Source organism: Oryzias latipes, chromosome 21 (genome assembly GCF_053564925.1).
Source record: "Oryzias latipes strain Hd-rR chromosome 21, Olatipes_Hd-rR_3.1".
NCBI classification, from domain to species: Eukaryota; Metazoa; Chordata; class Actinopteri; order Beloniformes; family Adrianichthyidae; genus Oryzias; species Oryzias latipes.
This window is the reverse complement of record NC_136257.1, coordinates 9,413,367-9,428,765: the sequence shown is the minus strand read 5'-3', so window position 1 is coordinate 9,428,765 and position 15,399 is coordinate 9,413,367. Positions and strand designations below refer to the sequence as shown.

The 15,399-nt window shown below is 39.1% G+C and overlaps 1 protein-coding gene across 1 annotated transcript; it reads right to left on the bottom strand.

Annotated features, from left to right (window-relative positions):
• Window positions 1-6,823: 6,823 nt before the first annotated feature.
• gpr183a (G protein-coupled receptor 183a) lies at window positions 6,824-12,275 on the bottom strand. The gene is made up of 2 exons (XM_023951003.2): window positions 12,125-12,275; window positions 6,824-10,494 (listed from the first exon to the last, which is right to left on the bottom strand). The coding sequence occupies exon 2, from the start codon at window positions 10,470-10,472 to the stop codon at window positions 9,345-9,347; it is 1,128 nt and encodes a 375-aa protein (XP_023806771.1). The 5' UTR covers window positions 10,473-10,494; window positions 12,125-12,275; the 3' UTR covers window positions 6,824-9,344.
• Window positions 12,276-15,399: the final 3,124 nt, after the last annotated feature.

Sequence of the window (15,399 nt, the reverse complement as noted above, 5' to 3'; positions counted from 1 at the left end):
TTAGACATTTCTAAATGAATTTTGCTACACATTTACCAGGGACCTTCCTTAAAATGAAATGTCAAATACCATTTTCTTTATCATTTTAATTAAGTGACAGAATAAGCAGTGTTGAGGAAGGAAATGATAAAGCATTTTGAAGTATTGCTTTTTCTTTTTAATTTTGAGTCAAAAAATGCAGCTTCATTTTGAAAATTAAAAAGCATTTCTATTAATCCATTTTAAATGTCAAATTAAACATTTCTAAATGAATTATGCTACACATTTACCATGGAACGTCTTGAAAATGAAATGTCAAATACCATTTTAATTTTAATTTTAATTAAGTGACAGAATAAGCTGTGTTGAGGAAGGAAAAGAAAAAGCATTTTGGTGGATTGCTTTTTCATTATATTTTTGAGTCAAAAAATGCAGCTTCATTTTGAAAATGAAAAAGCATTTCTGGTTTTGACTTTGCTTTTTATTAATGCTACAGAATTGCTTCCATACAAAACGTCAGTTCTTAAACAAAACAGTCAACTGAAAAGGTGCTGATGAACGAGGAGAGTCAAGAGAGGGACAAAGGAAAAAAAAAACAATCATCCTGCACAGTGTCAGTTTTGCAAATTAGGTCACGAGTCATTTAGCATCTTTTCCCACTTTGATAAAACCCAGGAAGTTTTCTTTCCTTCCCCAGAAGTGCTGTGTAACTTAGCAGTCCACAGGATCCATGTGTGGACTGTCTGTGATTAAAGACAAAAAAACACTAAGGGTATGTCTGAATTCCTTGACTACTCACTACATAGTGCACTATATAGTGTGTATTTTGTAGCGCTGTTCAAATCTACAATTCTAAACTCTAGTCTCCTAGAAATTTCCCAGTAGTCTCTCTGAAAAACCAGGGTGCGTCGGCAAATATAAACCATTATGCATTGCATTTGAAAAAATTTCAGAAAAAAAAATGTATTTAAATGTTGTTGTTTTTTTTTTTGTAAACCATCAATATTTTCATCATCAGAACACAGTGGATTCATAATAATCATTGTAAAACACTCATATCCATTGGATTTTCACTTCGGTGACGTCATATTCGCCATTTGGAAAAAAAAAAAAAGTAGTGAGCATGCTGTCTGAATTGCTTTTAAAATCCAGAGCACTGCACAGTCCTACACTATATAGTTTTTTAGTAATTAGAGATTAGGGTGGGAATTTGGACTCAGTCTAAGATTATTTTGCTTTTGAAAAACTTTATTGATCAAAGTTTTCTTGCAAGACAAAAAAATAAGACAATTTTTCTTGAAATGAGAGTCTTTGTACTTTTTAAAGATTTCGTTTTTTCAGTGAAGAAGCACAAAATTGTTTTTGAATCAGAACAACCAAACCTTTCTCACCCCTTATTTGAGGTCATGAATCACATTTTGATGATTCCAGCTGATTGCGGGGGAACACACACACGCAAGAATCTACAAAAACTAAAGGCACTTTTTGATGCCAATATTTGTTGTAAATAAGGCAGTGTAAAAAAAAAGAAAAGGGGTTAGAGGGTAATAAGTTACATTTTTTATACAGACATTTAATATTATTTATTTTCATTTAGTTGTTTGTTCTCTATTTCAGTGTAATATCTCGGCACACTTGATTAAAAACAACCTTAAAATCACAAATTGCTGTAAAAGAAAAATTTTCTGGCTTTGTATAGGAAAACAAAGCAGCTTTTTCAAGAAATTTAATCTGAAATTCTTTCTTATCATCACCTGAACGATAATATTGCATGCAGATGGTTGTACAACAAAGTGGTTTTTGTGCATCATGCTGTATCTAACTATCAGATTTTCCACTTTCACTGTTTTCTTGCTGCAACCACTACAAATTTGAGGCCTTTTGTTTAGGTGCAGTGCAGCAACCAACTCAACCACTGTGCCGTTCACACCATGTGAACTGAGGTCTCATGGCAGCCCATCTGCTTGTTTACATTATGGTAACATTGATCAAATCTGACCTCTTAAAGGCCCGTATACACCGGGACGAATATTCGCCAGGCGTTATTCGCCAGCGTTTTTCGCCATGTTTTTTGTGTTCACACCCAGGCGATTTTCGCTGACGGTGAGTTGAGCGAACATGCAATTTCATTCCCTGACATTAGATGGAGCTTAGTGTAAAACAGAAATACTCCTGTACACAAGGTGGCGCTGCGCAACTTTACGCTCCTTAAAGTCACTTTTCACTCAGAAGAAGAGAGCAAGTATTTACGCGCTTGTCAGAATCATACAAAAAAAACATGAATATTTCAAGCACCAGTTGCTCCAACTGGTGCTTGGTTCGGGGATATTTTAGAATGTCCGTCATATTTTCTTCGCGGCAGTGTAGACGCTACTTGGCGTCTATCTTGTTCGCTGGTATGTGTGCTCAGAAAGGCAGTTTTGTGTTTGAGCGCCCCCAAGTTGTGTTTTACTGTATCTTCAGAAGCTCCAGACACGTGTGCACGTTCTCATTGGTCGTATAGTTTTCGACGCGGCGCGTCAAACCAAAAAAACGAACCCCAGGCGTTTTTAAAAAAGTGACGCTTTGACGCGTGGCGTTTTTTGCGTCGGTGTGCACACTCACATTGATGCACTTTGTTTAGTCACGAGGCGTTAAACGTCGGCGAAAATCGCGGGCGAAATTCGTCCCGGTGTGAACAGGCCTTTACCTTGGTGCTATCCTAGGCACTTTAACATTAGGAGTTGGGTCATCTAGACCCACTAGACAGTGCTCTGAACCTTTTTTCTTCAATGATTTGTGATCTTCACTGGTGTCCATGGATTACATGAAATCCTCTTCACCTTTATCCACCTTTGTCATGGTAGGGAGAACACCTCAATGTAAGGGTGGGGTCATCTAAGATAGCACAAGGGTTAATTGTTAACAATGTCAGTGTTTGGTTCGGACTGCCAAGCTGAAGGGAAGCCACAGTGACACAGAAACTGTAGATGTTGGTCAAATATCACATCAAAAAGCATTTTGAATTTTTTGAACTTTCTGAAGGAACCAAGATAACGTCTGGCCAGATATTGTAATACTTCTTATTTTTTAAGAGCTGTTTTGATTCATCTAAATGTACATTTAGTCCTTGACCATTTTGTTTTCACCATTCTTGTTCCTTATTGCGCCTCTACGGGAAAATGTTGCCCCCACCACTGACTTAAAAACTGGAATTTTGCCCCCCCCAAAAAAGATAACATCACAGCCAGCGTAATACAAAATCTCTCATGGGGCTCAGAAGTTATTATGGGATGGCCACAGGGCTTTTGGCCCATTTGTGGTAAAGTGTCAAATTTTGCAATTTATGTGAATAAAAATGTTTGTGATTTTCACACGCATGCTGCCAGGTAAAATCTACAACTACAACTGAAGTTTTGTTGACCTTGGACCTCGGGAACAGGCCACCATCTTGAATTAAAAAAAAAAAAAATCCACCGTTAGTACCATCTACAAAATTAAACTCCTCTCAGGGGTTTTGATCTATCGACCCCTAACTCCTCGAGCATCATTGGGAAGCTACTTCAGAAAAAATGTTGGGTTTAGAAGATGTAGAAACACATTTGTCACATGCAGCTCTGATCAGGGTGGCAGGGGCAGTGAGGGGGGGGGGTAGCAGCACACGGCGTGTCAGAAGGGGGCTGTGAGCTCCGTCTGGACCAATCATATCCATAAAACATAAAGTTATTAATATAGCTTGAATTCCATTGGGTTATGGATACATCTAACCCTCCACTTTCAAAACAAAGGAAGCAAAGTCATGATCTTGTGTGTTTCCTTTTACCACAGAGAGAAAATACAGCCAAGTTTCTGCTCAATTATATTTATTTTTTTGACGGTTTCAAATAACAGGAAAAACTAACAGGAGATGTTGGGTAAAGAGGAAAAATGATAAAAACTTGACATTGATCTGCAAATGCTCAAGACTTTTTATCCCCCTGCACTACAATTCAGCTTTGGGATACAGATAGAGATTGGAGTTTCGCAGAAAAAAGGTGTAAACACTGGCAAATTTAGTAGAGATGTATGGAGATGACCATCGAGTACAGCGCGCTCTCAGGAAGCTGAAGCATGTACAGTTCAAAAACGGAATCTTAAGAAAGTAAAAAGACCTTTGGTTGTAACAAATTGTCGTGTTGCAAGAAAAATATTCCTATCAAGAAAGTTTTTTAATAAAAATATCTTAGTTTGAGAAAACACTAAAAGATGTTTTAGTGACTCAGTATCTATTGGTAATGATTTTCTTAACTTTTCTGCTTTCTAACGTCTTCTGTTGCCACTTCACCTTCGATCTACTGAGGCTCCTAACTGCAGATGTTCAAGTTTCACACTTAAGGTTGTGAAAAAAACGCCCACTGCCAGCTTTGCTAAGCCATTGCAAGTAGCACCGTGTGACGTAGACAGAAACAGAAAATACGCTACTTTCAAGTGAAACTGATTGAATTTGTGATGTCTCATTGGCAGTCCTCTACGGTCATGTCAGGCAGACCATGAAATAATTATTAATAAGGCATTTGTGGATCACATTTGCATTCATCTTCATCATGAAGTCAGTGAAAATGTAATCGTAAAGATCAGTAAATGCCAAACAGTGAGGCTTGTATGGACTTACTGTATAGCGGCTGTATTTAGTGATGGAGATGTGGTGAGCGTGGCAAAACGAGTTACAAAACAGATAAGTGCAGTGTCAGCGATGAATTTGCATTTTTTGCGTATTTGCGAGTTTCACTTACACAGCACCAGGAAGTTTGCGATGCTTTTCCACAATTCTGCTGCACCAATGAACCAAGGTGGCAAAGGTGTCACAAAATAAAACGATAATAGAGTTTTAGTGAAAGTAAATGTGAAGAAACTGTATTTAATCAATGTAAATAATTCCCTTCTCTGTGGCTTTAGATAAAGGGATGCAGTTGTTAGTGAAACATTGGAACAACATTTTCCAGCAACAATTTATCAACATTTTCAATAAATAAATTCTGGAGTAAACTGTTCTTTTGCTAAACATTGCTCTAAACCAGGGGTCGGGAACCCATGACTCGCAAGCCAGATCTGGCTCTTTTGATGATCGCATCTGGCTTGCAGACAAATCCTACATTACATATTTTTTTTCAGTAGACCAGTCCTTCTCGGCCGTGATGCGATGCCAGGGGGGTACGCAGTAGTAGCGGTGCTTGGAGAAAAAAAAATCTGTGCCACTATCGGTTTACTAAGATCTGTTATATCACAGTTTGTACCAGTCGGAAACCTGCGACCTCATGCGATTTGCTCCTGTCGATGTGTGAGCAAGAAAAGGGGGAGGGGTAGTGGGGTAACACGGCGCACTGATTGTCAAAACTTAGAACACTCTGCCCGTCACACACCACACACTGCAGCGTGTGAGTAATGCTGTACTGACAATGTTTGGCTGCACGTCTGCATCTGAGCAGTCTTTCTCACATCTAAAGAACATTCAGACCAACCTACGATCACATTTAACGGATGAAAGTCTCAACGCCTGCATGAAGCTGAAACTCACCACGTATCAACCAGACTAGACCATCAGCAAAACCACCATGCAGCACCAGAAGTCACATTAATGCTAAGTAATACTCATCATTTATTAGCAACAGCATAACTTTGTTATTAAAAAGAATCAAGAGGCAAAGTGTTGAAATTGCATAAAATGCTCACATTCACTTGTATTTTGAGTTTTAAACACATTGTAGCGCAGCGGTCCCCAACTCCCAGACCGCGGACTGGTACCGCTCCGTGGGTCATTTGGTACCGGGCCGCACAGAAAGAATAAATAAATTACATTACTTCTGTTTTATTTATTTATTTTGAAAAATTGCCCAGTTCTCTGTTACATCTGTCTATGTTTCTCTTGACGCAGGCCAAGGCGCTCTTCTCGGTCACGTGATCAGATACCGCTAATATAAAACACAGGAACTAGCAAAATGAATAAAAAACAAACGTCTTTGGAAAGTTTCTTTGCCAAGTGGAAAAGGCCCAGCCAGGAGACAGAAGAGGAGCCTTCGACTTCGAGGAGCCTTCCTACGCACCACTCAGCATTGTGGGGAGTCGGATTTTTCATGCACTTATGTTGAAGCCATGTTTGAACGTTATCATAGCGACCAGAGAGTGTGTGTGTGTGTGTGTGTGGGGGGGGGGGGGGGGGGGGGTAGAATAATAAAATAATAAAGTAACAAGCAACACGTTTTCTGGAAGTTTATTATCATTACTGTCAGGTGTACATGCTGGTCTAAAAGGGGAGGGGCCTGTCACACATACTCAAATGTTACAAACATCCCTGTTGGCTCCATGTTTACATACAAACTGGTCAACATGTGCACAATACGACTACCATTCACTCGCATATACTTCTGCATGCAAACCAACACATGTAAAGCATTTCATTCAGTCACGCACACTATTTGTGCAGAGTTGAGCTGACACCTGTACTCGAGGGAGTGTTTATATTTTGCTGAGGTGGAAGATGGAATGTAAAACAAGAGGGAGAGTTCCCGGTCTTCGATTATATTTTGATCTAGTTTAAAACCACCACCAGTGATCTATCAATTATGACAATCCCCTTTTTATCCTTAATAGAAAAACCTAAGACATAGTCTGCAGGAGTTAAGTAGAAATTCATCTCTGAGCTTTGGGGTGGGACTGTTGGTGCAGAGAAACTCCGCCCCCTTTTCCCCTCTATTTTGCTTAAAGCTCAGAGTAAGGGGTTTGTGGACCGCCCAGCATATTTTCTACGTCACAATCTTTCTTAAACAGACTTGTTTTTGTCTGCTCCTAATTCACAACTCCTTGAAAAAAGAAAGACTCAGAAATGCAATTATCGGATGAATTTTCTTTATACATGTCCTCCATCATCACAAAAATGCAACAATAACATGTTAAAAAAAACACCAAAAACAATTTTCCTTGGAGTGGGTCTGTAACAAAAACTTTTTACAAATGTGCTCCAAACAATGAAAAACTAAAAAAAAACTCTTTATAAACGATTATTCTTTAACAACCTGTAAACTCCAAAAGATGTGAAGTTGAACTAAACAGTTGGATGGACATTTCAGATGCGCCCGAAGGCTGGGATGAGAATCTGTACCAGATATAAAGAGTGTGTGTGTTTACCTGTGCGGTTTAGCAACAACAGCAGACTGAGGGAAAAAAAAAGTTTGGATGCCTTTACACCTTTTCCTTCAGAGGTTTACATCACTTGTGCGGTTTATAAATAAGAGGTGGTTCAGTTTCAAATTTTAGACACACATTCACCCACATTCATTTACAAGCTCCGATTCTATTTCCACGCGCGTGCTAAATGTTGTTATGTTGACAAATGTTTAAGTAGAAAATCGTAGAATGTCACAGGAGATGGCGACATGTCATTCTAGTGATCTGTGACTGTTTCAAAAAAACCACAGCAGAGTTTCACTACATGATCTACATTCAGACCACTTTAAACTGTGAGCAGAGGTCACATGTCTTTACTTTCTTTACCACATTGGAGTGGAGCAATGCCACAAGAAAAAACACCATAGCAACAGAAACATTAGAAACAAAAGGTCAACCTTATTTGTATACAAAAATAAAATGTTATTTGTATTTGTTAGTCTGATGCTTGTTTGGTTGTTATCTAAGACTTTTGTTAAAAGGTAGACAGAGTTTAATCCTGAGTTCAAACTGAATTTATTAGAGGTTCAAGCCGGGACAAGTTGTCGCAGGTAATGTCTGCTAAGATCAGCGATTTGAAAAGGCTAGAGCATCTGATGTGCTGTGAGTCTGTGTCCTCCTTAAATTAAAGATGGACCATTTCTGCACAGACTGCTCACTGAGGAGGCGTTACGACCAGCCACACTACTATATTCTCTATCCAATGCGGTCCATTTATGAATGAATTACTTAATACCAGAATTTTTTTTCTTTGCTTTTAGTTACCACTAATCAAAGAAACCAACTGTATTTCCAAATAATATTTACAGCTACGTACTCATGTTTCTGGGACTAACTGGTTGGCACATTAAAGGGGAACGTTTGGTTTTAATACAACAACACACAAAATTAAATCAATTGATTTTTTTTTAATTTAATTTGTAAAAAAAAAAGTTCCTAAGGTAAATAGTAAATAAATAGCAATAAAATCATTCCATAAGTAATACAATTGTTGCTTTTGCTCTCTCAGACATGACAGAAAAACAATAACATATGGATGTTTTTGTGGGATTCTGTGGAGTTGCAGCGTCTATAATGTACACATAAAAATTCCAGGTCTCAACGCATGTATTCAAGTGCTATTTACAGCTCCAACCACAGGTGTGGCTGTACAGCATATCTTGAGGCTCATAAAAATAAACCAAAAAAAATAAACAATGATTTTTCTATGTGAAGTATGGAACTGCTGCCATTGACAAACTAAATGCTGCCAAGGGGTTGCCAAAAAGCAGCTACCCGCTTTGCCCTCAGGGTGACCGCTCACAGATATCTGACTGTACCAGTCCTGGAGTCTAAAACTGCTGGTTTAATGTCAATTTCAAAAAAATAAATATAAAAAGGAAGTCATGATAAAAAATAAAACAGTATCCTTTTTTATGTCGTCTTTAAGAATAATCCGCAAAAACTATCTTTTGAAAACATCAAGAGTCATCTAGGTGGCACAAACAAGAGAATTTATAGCTACCTCTAAATAAGTTACTAATAATAATAATAATGGGCAACAACCATCAAACGTAGAAAAAGCTGAAACCTGTTGATCATTGGTTTGGGGGGACTTTGCCAAAAAGCACTTTTTACTTTCTGAAATATAGTCTGTCCCGATTTTAAGTTGTACAAAGTAAAATCTATATAAAAAAAATAAATACAAATTTTTACAAATACCGTCTATGAAGCATTTATTTTTTTTGCGTAAAAAATCCAAAATGAAAAAAAAAACTGAATATTTGCTGACTTTTTGACTTGTTATGGTTAATTCATATTACAGGAAGTGTGATTCGGGGCTCAGTTTTCCTTAGAGATAACACCTGTGGACTTAAATGAAACTCCAGGAAAACACCTAAGACTCAGTCTTTGTTCATATGTCTATGTCCGCTGTGTGATCTAAGGCTGGATAAAAAGGCAGGTCAGACCTGAGTTGGTTGACATGAAAAAGTGTGTTAAAGGCATGTGGTTTGAAGGTTCAAATCCCAGACTTTCATTGCTTTTGGAAGAAATGGATTGTTCTGACATCTGACACCTGTACACTGCACAAAACATGAAATCAAATATACAGTACATAAATGAAAACAAGGCAATGTTAGCATTAAAAACTCTGGTGAAGATATCAAAGTCCACTTGGGTTGTCTTGGTTCTTAGCTTGGCTCTGCTCAGTATAATCTCCTCTCTGATGCTCTTTCACTTGTTTCAGCCACCTTTGAGCTGTGCAGTTGGATCTTATTGCCATCTACAAAGTCCTTGGAGGAGCCCTCGGGTGACATTCTCACTGCACTGGAGAAGGAGATGCTGACATGCATCTTCAGTATCTTCAATAGTTTCCTTTTGTACCCTTTACATGCAAAGAAGTAGATAAAGGGATCCAGGCAGGAGTTCAGGTTCATCAGGCACACAGTGATGTGCAGCGACACCTGGAAGGCTGTGAGGTCTGCGCAGTCAGGAGTAGAAAGCAGCTTACGTATCATGTACTGGAGGAGGTCGATGTGGTAGGGGCTGAAGCACACCACAAACACCAGAGACACGCAGAAGATCACACCGATGGCTTTGCGACTGCGGCCGGACTTCTCCGTCAGATGGTTGGTTTTGGCTGTGAAGCGCAGCTTGGAGCACAAGACGGAATAACAGACAAGGATGGTTATCACAGGGATGACATAACCCAAAAAGACTGCGCCGATGAGCATGGTGGCAATATTATCCAGCTGGTCTAAGCGTGGATATTCCATGCAGGTGATGTAGCCGTCCCTTTCATTGTTGCTCATTTCCATACTCAGCAGCGGTAAGGTCTGTGCCAGGACCAACAGCCACACACCAACACAAATGTAGCGCACATTACTGACTTTCCTGAGACGGCCGAAGCGCAGCGGCAAGACGACGGCAATGAAACGATCCACACTGAGGCAGGTCATGAAATTGACCCCGGCGTAGGTGTTCATGTAGAAGATGATGCCCGAGATCTTGCACATGGCTTCCCCTAGAGTCCAATGGAAGCCCTGAGCATAGTAGACTATCCTGACAGGCAGTGAGAGGGTGAAGAGGATGTCGGAGATGACTAGATTGAGAGAGTACAAGGTGGTGGAGTTGATCTTCTTCACGTTGAGGCGGATGACGTGGAGGGCGAGGCCATTTCCCAGAAGCCCCACAAAGAATATAATGCAGTACAGAAGAGGCATGAGGACCCGAGCATATTGACGATGGCTGTACAGGGTGTCACAAGTGGTGTTTTGGAGGTAATTGTTAAGAGTTGTGAAGTTAGAGGTTCCAAGTGTGGTGACAGAAGCCATCCTGATGTTTTAACACCACCAACTGAAAAACAAGACACAAAATATAAATATATTTTGGTCGAGGTGTAACAATTCACTTTGACAATGATGCAATCCATATAACAATTTGTGTTTGACCATACTATTATATCAGCAAATCCCTTCCAGGGTCGCCACAGTGAATCAGCTTTTACTGATTTTCACAGGTGATTTGTCAAAGAATTTTACATCAGACACAATCCTGTATTTTATCCAGGCCGGGGACAGACACCAGGGGACTGGGACAATTTTCAAATAGTATAGGTTGATTTGATTAACTTGCCTCAGAAAGATTGATCTATTTTTTTGGTCAATCTTAAGGTCTAACATGTCAACATTGTGTGCTGTGACTTCAACCGCTTTGTGCCGCAGGTACCAAATTCTGAGTTATACATCAAGCCCCGCATGCTGAACTGAAACTTTAGTCCAAATCCACGCTCGCCGCAGGAACACATGCAGCCTCACGCACTCACCAGCTTGCTTTCACAAAGGAAGCATCAGTTATGTCAGCTTTTCATGACACCATGAAATGAAACCGTTTCCATGTGTGATAATATCAAAGGTATTGAAATGGAGACACCATTTTTCAGTTGAAAGACCCCCATTCAAATGGAGTTATTAACTCACAAAATGTGCCATGATTTTGTGGTGTGTGGTGCCCTCTTGTGGTTTTTTTTCTCCTTAAAAAAGGTCACAAAAAGCCAGCTGCCACCTATTACCTAATTTCTCAAACATGTGGTCGCACATGTCAAAGTGTAACTATTAAAAGAAAACTCAAATATTTCTGTTTGACATATATTGTTACCCAAATAAAATACATTTTATTTTAGGTTTGTAAGGTGCCATTTCATCCCAGCTAGATGTTTGTCATGCATCTTTTTTCTTTTTTTAATAATTTAATCAGTGACTTTTCTGATGTCAGACAGCTTGATTTAATAAGAACCTGAATTGATGAAAGAATTTGGTGAACACTACATTTACAATGTCTCTGAATGCAGCTGCGCCTTTTCAGCATGAACTCCGCTCAAAAACCTGCTGTTGAGAGACGACTTTGTGTTTGAGGAAGTCCACTTCCTCTTGGTGCCCTGGCTTAAAGTCAGGGCCGTTGGAAAGTTGCATTGTTTGAGCCAAATTTACATTCCGCCATGTGATGTGAGCAGGATGAGCACACATTTCCTGAGCTATTAACACATGCCAAGGTGAAGGTGTGGCAGATGCACAGCCTTTCCCCAGAAGAACTTTGTAAATGATTGATCATTGTAAACTTAAAAAAATTGCAAAAAGGGGTTTGTGTTGACCCAGAAATTTCTCTGATTTTTGTTTTGTAAAGTTGGGTTAATAAATGTCTGGTTTTAGACGAGTTAAGCAGCAGCTGCAACTGTGATGCTAATAGAAAAATACCCCAAAGTTGGAGTAAAATGGTACTGGATGCCACGTTTAAGTCTCCTACTTTAGCAAAAATCACCAAAAACAGTTGCAAATGCACTTTTGCACCATTCACATCATTCAAACAGCAGACAAAAACAAGATTTAGTATTAGCTCTATTCTCAGAGAACCCAATTTCTGTACTAAGAGTTAAAAGAAAAACTGAGGAATTATAAAAAGTATAGCTCAAGAGAATAAAAGCACTCACCTCACAGATGTCAGACGGTTAAACGGCAGTCACATCGATCCAGATAACATGAAAACGCTCATGTAAAGTCGGCTGCTGCGCCAGGAGTTATCTCGCCGCCAACACTCGCTGCTGTCTCCAACAGCATGACACTCAAAAATCAAGAGCGAGATCTGCCGCCCGTAACCATGACGACAAAATATCCTGTCATCTCTCCCCTTCCTCTCTCTCACTCTCTTTTTACCCTGTGTGTGTGTGTGTGTGTCACTCCAGTTATGATTTTTGCCACCTTTTTTTTTTCAATTTGACACACACAAACGCACATTAGGAGTTAAATGCTAAGATGCAAAGCTGTCTTGCAATTTCATTTTGAAACATATAAAGTTTGTGTGGGTTAAGCAATATCTGGAAAGAGGGAAATCTAGATTTGATCATCATGCTGTGCTTTGTTACTCTCATGGGAGGATGTGGTGAAAATGGCAAATTTTGCACTGCCAAAAGTTTGTTTTTCATGTTTTTTTTTTTGCATATTTTACTGAGGTTGTGACCCCCCCCCCCCCCCCACGCACATGTAGAAACCATGAGAATTTGTTTTTTCATTAAATTCTATGACGGTTTAAGTGATCAGGGGAAGTTCCATATGTTTCCCCTGCGGTGACGACTTTAATCTGCTTTGTTGTTTTTTTTGTTGGCCTTACATATTGCCTTACTCAGGTTCTTTAGTGGTAGCTGCTTTTTTGACTCTTGCACGGCATCACGCTGTCAGATGTGGGCAAGAGCATAAATGATTGAAACCCTCTTCAAATGCTGTGGCTCACTCATTCCGAAAGGTTTTCTAGATTGTCTTCCTTTGAAGGCCAAACAGGCCCCCTAGAAATAAGTCACAAAGTCTTAAAATTTGATAGAACATTTCTTTAAAAAAGCCAAAAATCTGCCGCTGGGGTAAAAAAAAAAAGACCTTACCAAGAATTCTTATTTCAACCCTTTATAATAATTCACATTATATTTGATGCACACATTTCTGAGTCATCTATCTCATTAGCATGATCCAAACTTTCCTGAAAAAACAATTTCATTTAACTTGGCCCATGTTTTCTGGCCTGTAGTTCATCATCATTCCACTAGAGGCAGTAGAAGAACTTTTCCTGGTAAATTCAAATTGGCTGCTTCCGTGAAATCTCATAAACACTTTTGGTGGGAAAGGTTTAGCTAATTTACAAAAGTTTTGGTGAAATAGCTCATCTATTGTTAATAGTTTTTGAAAATGACTACTTTCTGAATTGTTAATAATTATTGATGATCAATTGTTTATAATAGAGTTACAACATGTTAAAAATGTGTGGATCAAATTTGAGACAATGGGTAGATAAGGTGTTTTTTTTTCCTGAACACTCCATCCACCTTCCTCCGCTTATCCGGGACCGGGTCGTAGGGGCAGTAGTCTGACCAAAGATGCCCAGACTTCCCTGGCCTTGGCCACTTTCTCCAGCTCCTCTGGGGGACTCCGAAGTTTTCCAGGCCAGAACACCTCTCAGGTCCGACTCACTGCCCGCTATGCGAACCAAGCTCTTGCTCCGGTCATCCAGAGACCTGACAGCCCTCAGTAAGGTTCCCCAGACCCCATAATTCCAGAGCACCCTCCACAGGATACCACGGGGGATGCGGTCGAACGCCTTCTCCAAATCCACAAAACACATATGGACTGGACGAGCGAACTCCCACGAACCCTCCAGCACCCTGAAGAGGGTGTAGAGCTGGTCCACTGTTCCACGACCAGGACGGAAACCGCACTGTTGTTCCTGGATCTGAGGTTCGACTATCGGACGGACTCTCAGTTCTGAACACTCATGTCAATATTTTTGCATCTTAAACTAACATTGTTGTGCCCAAAAACTTACCAAATTACACAACATATCATGATTAACTGTCCAGATCTAAAACGATGGTATTACAAATTTTTTGTGAAGATTTCAGAGTTAACAAACATCTAAGAAAAAATTGAAATTTTCTGTCAATTCTATTATGTAGTACAGGGTTAAGAAAACAGTTCTAGTCACTAAGACATGTTTTCTGAAGCTAAGATTGTTTTACTATTAAAAAGCCTTTTTAATACGTTTTTTTGTCTTGCAAGACAGAAAATTAGACAACTTTTCGTGAAACAATGGTCTTTTTACTGAAGATTCTGAAGATTCAATTTTGCAGTGAAGTGCAAACAACCTTTTTAAGAAACTCCCAAGATTACAGAGAGAAATTAATGTTAAAAAATGTTATAATCAACTGAGAAAACCAACTGAAAATCTCTGAACATATAACAGATAATGATAGATTTGCAGTCCACTGACTGGTATAACGGAAAAGGACCTCTCCTGCACAAAAAAGGTTTGTCACATTCTGTTCTTTCTGGTGAGAAGCCCTGACAGTTTTTTTTTTTTTTTAAGTTTATGATGACTTTTAGCACAGAAAAGCCTATTGAGCAAATTCTCTGTTTTCACTTTTTTACTGTGTAAGCAAAATGTCTAAGGTGCCCAAATGACAAAGATGAAAAACATTGATGTGAGAGTGGCAAATAAAAAAACCTTCTAATCTCAATCTTTTTTTTTTTTTAAAAAGGGCCTTTTCTGCTTTCCTTACACGACAAACCGAAGAGATAGTGGCAGTTATCTTTTCATCAAATGTACTTTCTCAGCAAACCGTACTAGGAAGCCCTTTTGAGTGTCTGCCTGCTTATCAGAAAGGAAACAAAAGAAAAGTTACCTAAAACCTACTCAATCATTGCTTTACATGTTGAGTCACTAGTGTTGGCATAAAAAAGAACATTGTTAAGCTTTGCTTAGATTTAGATTATGTTTTATTCCAAACATTCTTGCTTTTAATCACCCTTGAAGAAGACCGATCATAGTTACATGTGTTGCTATGATTTTTAATATTTTCAAAACGTGGTTTAAGTCTGTTAATGGAAACCCATTTTTTTTGTTAGACTTTGCAGACTTTTAGTAGTCTGTCGTCACTCCCCTGACTGACCTCTTTTAGGTTTTACAGCTTCTCTTTGAAGCACATTCAGTACATCTGATGTCACAAATACTCGCGCTCTCATAGGCTCAGCAGGCCCACGTAGAGTCAGGTGTCATTGTTTTTGACACATTTCAGAGAAACAAAGCTAAATGTATTGCGCTATAAGGCGCACTTAGAAATCTTAATTTTAAAAATAAAATACAACAGGGCCCCTTATAATCTGGAGCACCTTATATATGGATTATTTCTGGTTCTACTTACCGATCTTAACGCTACTTTTAGAG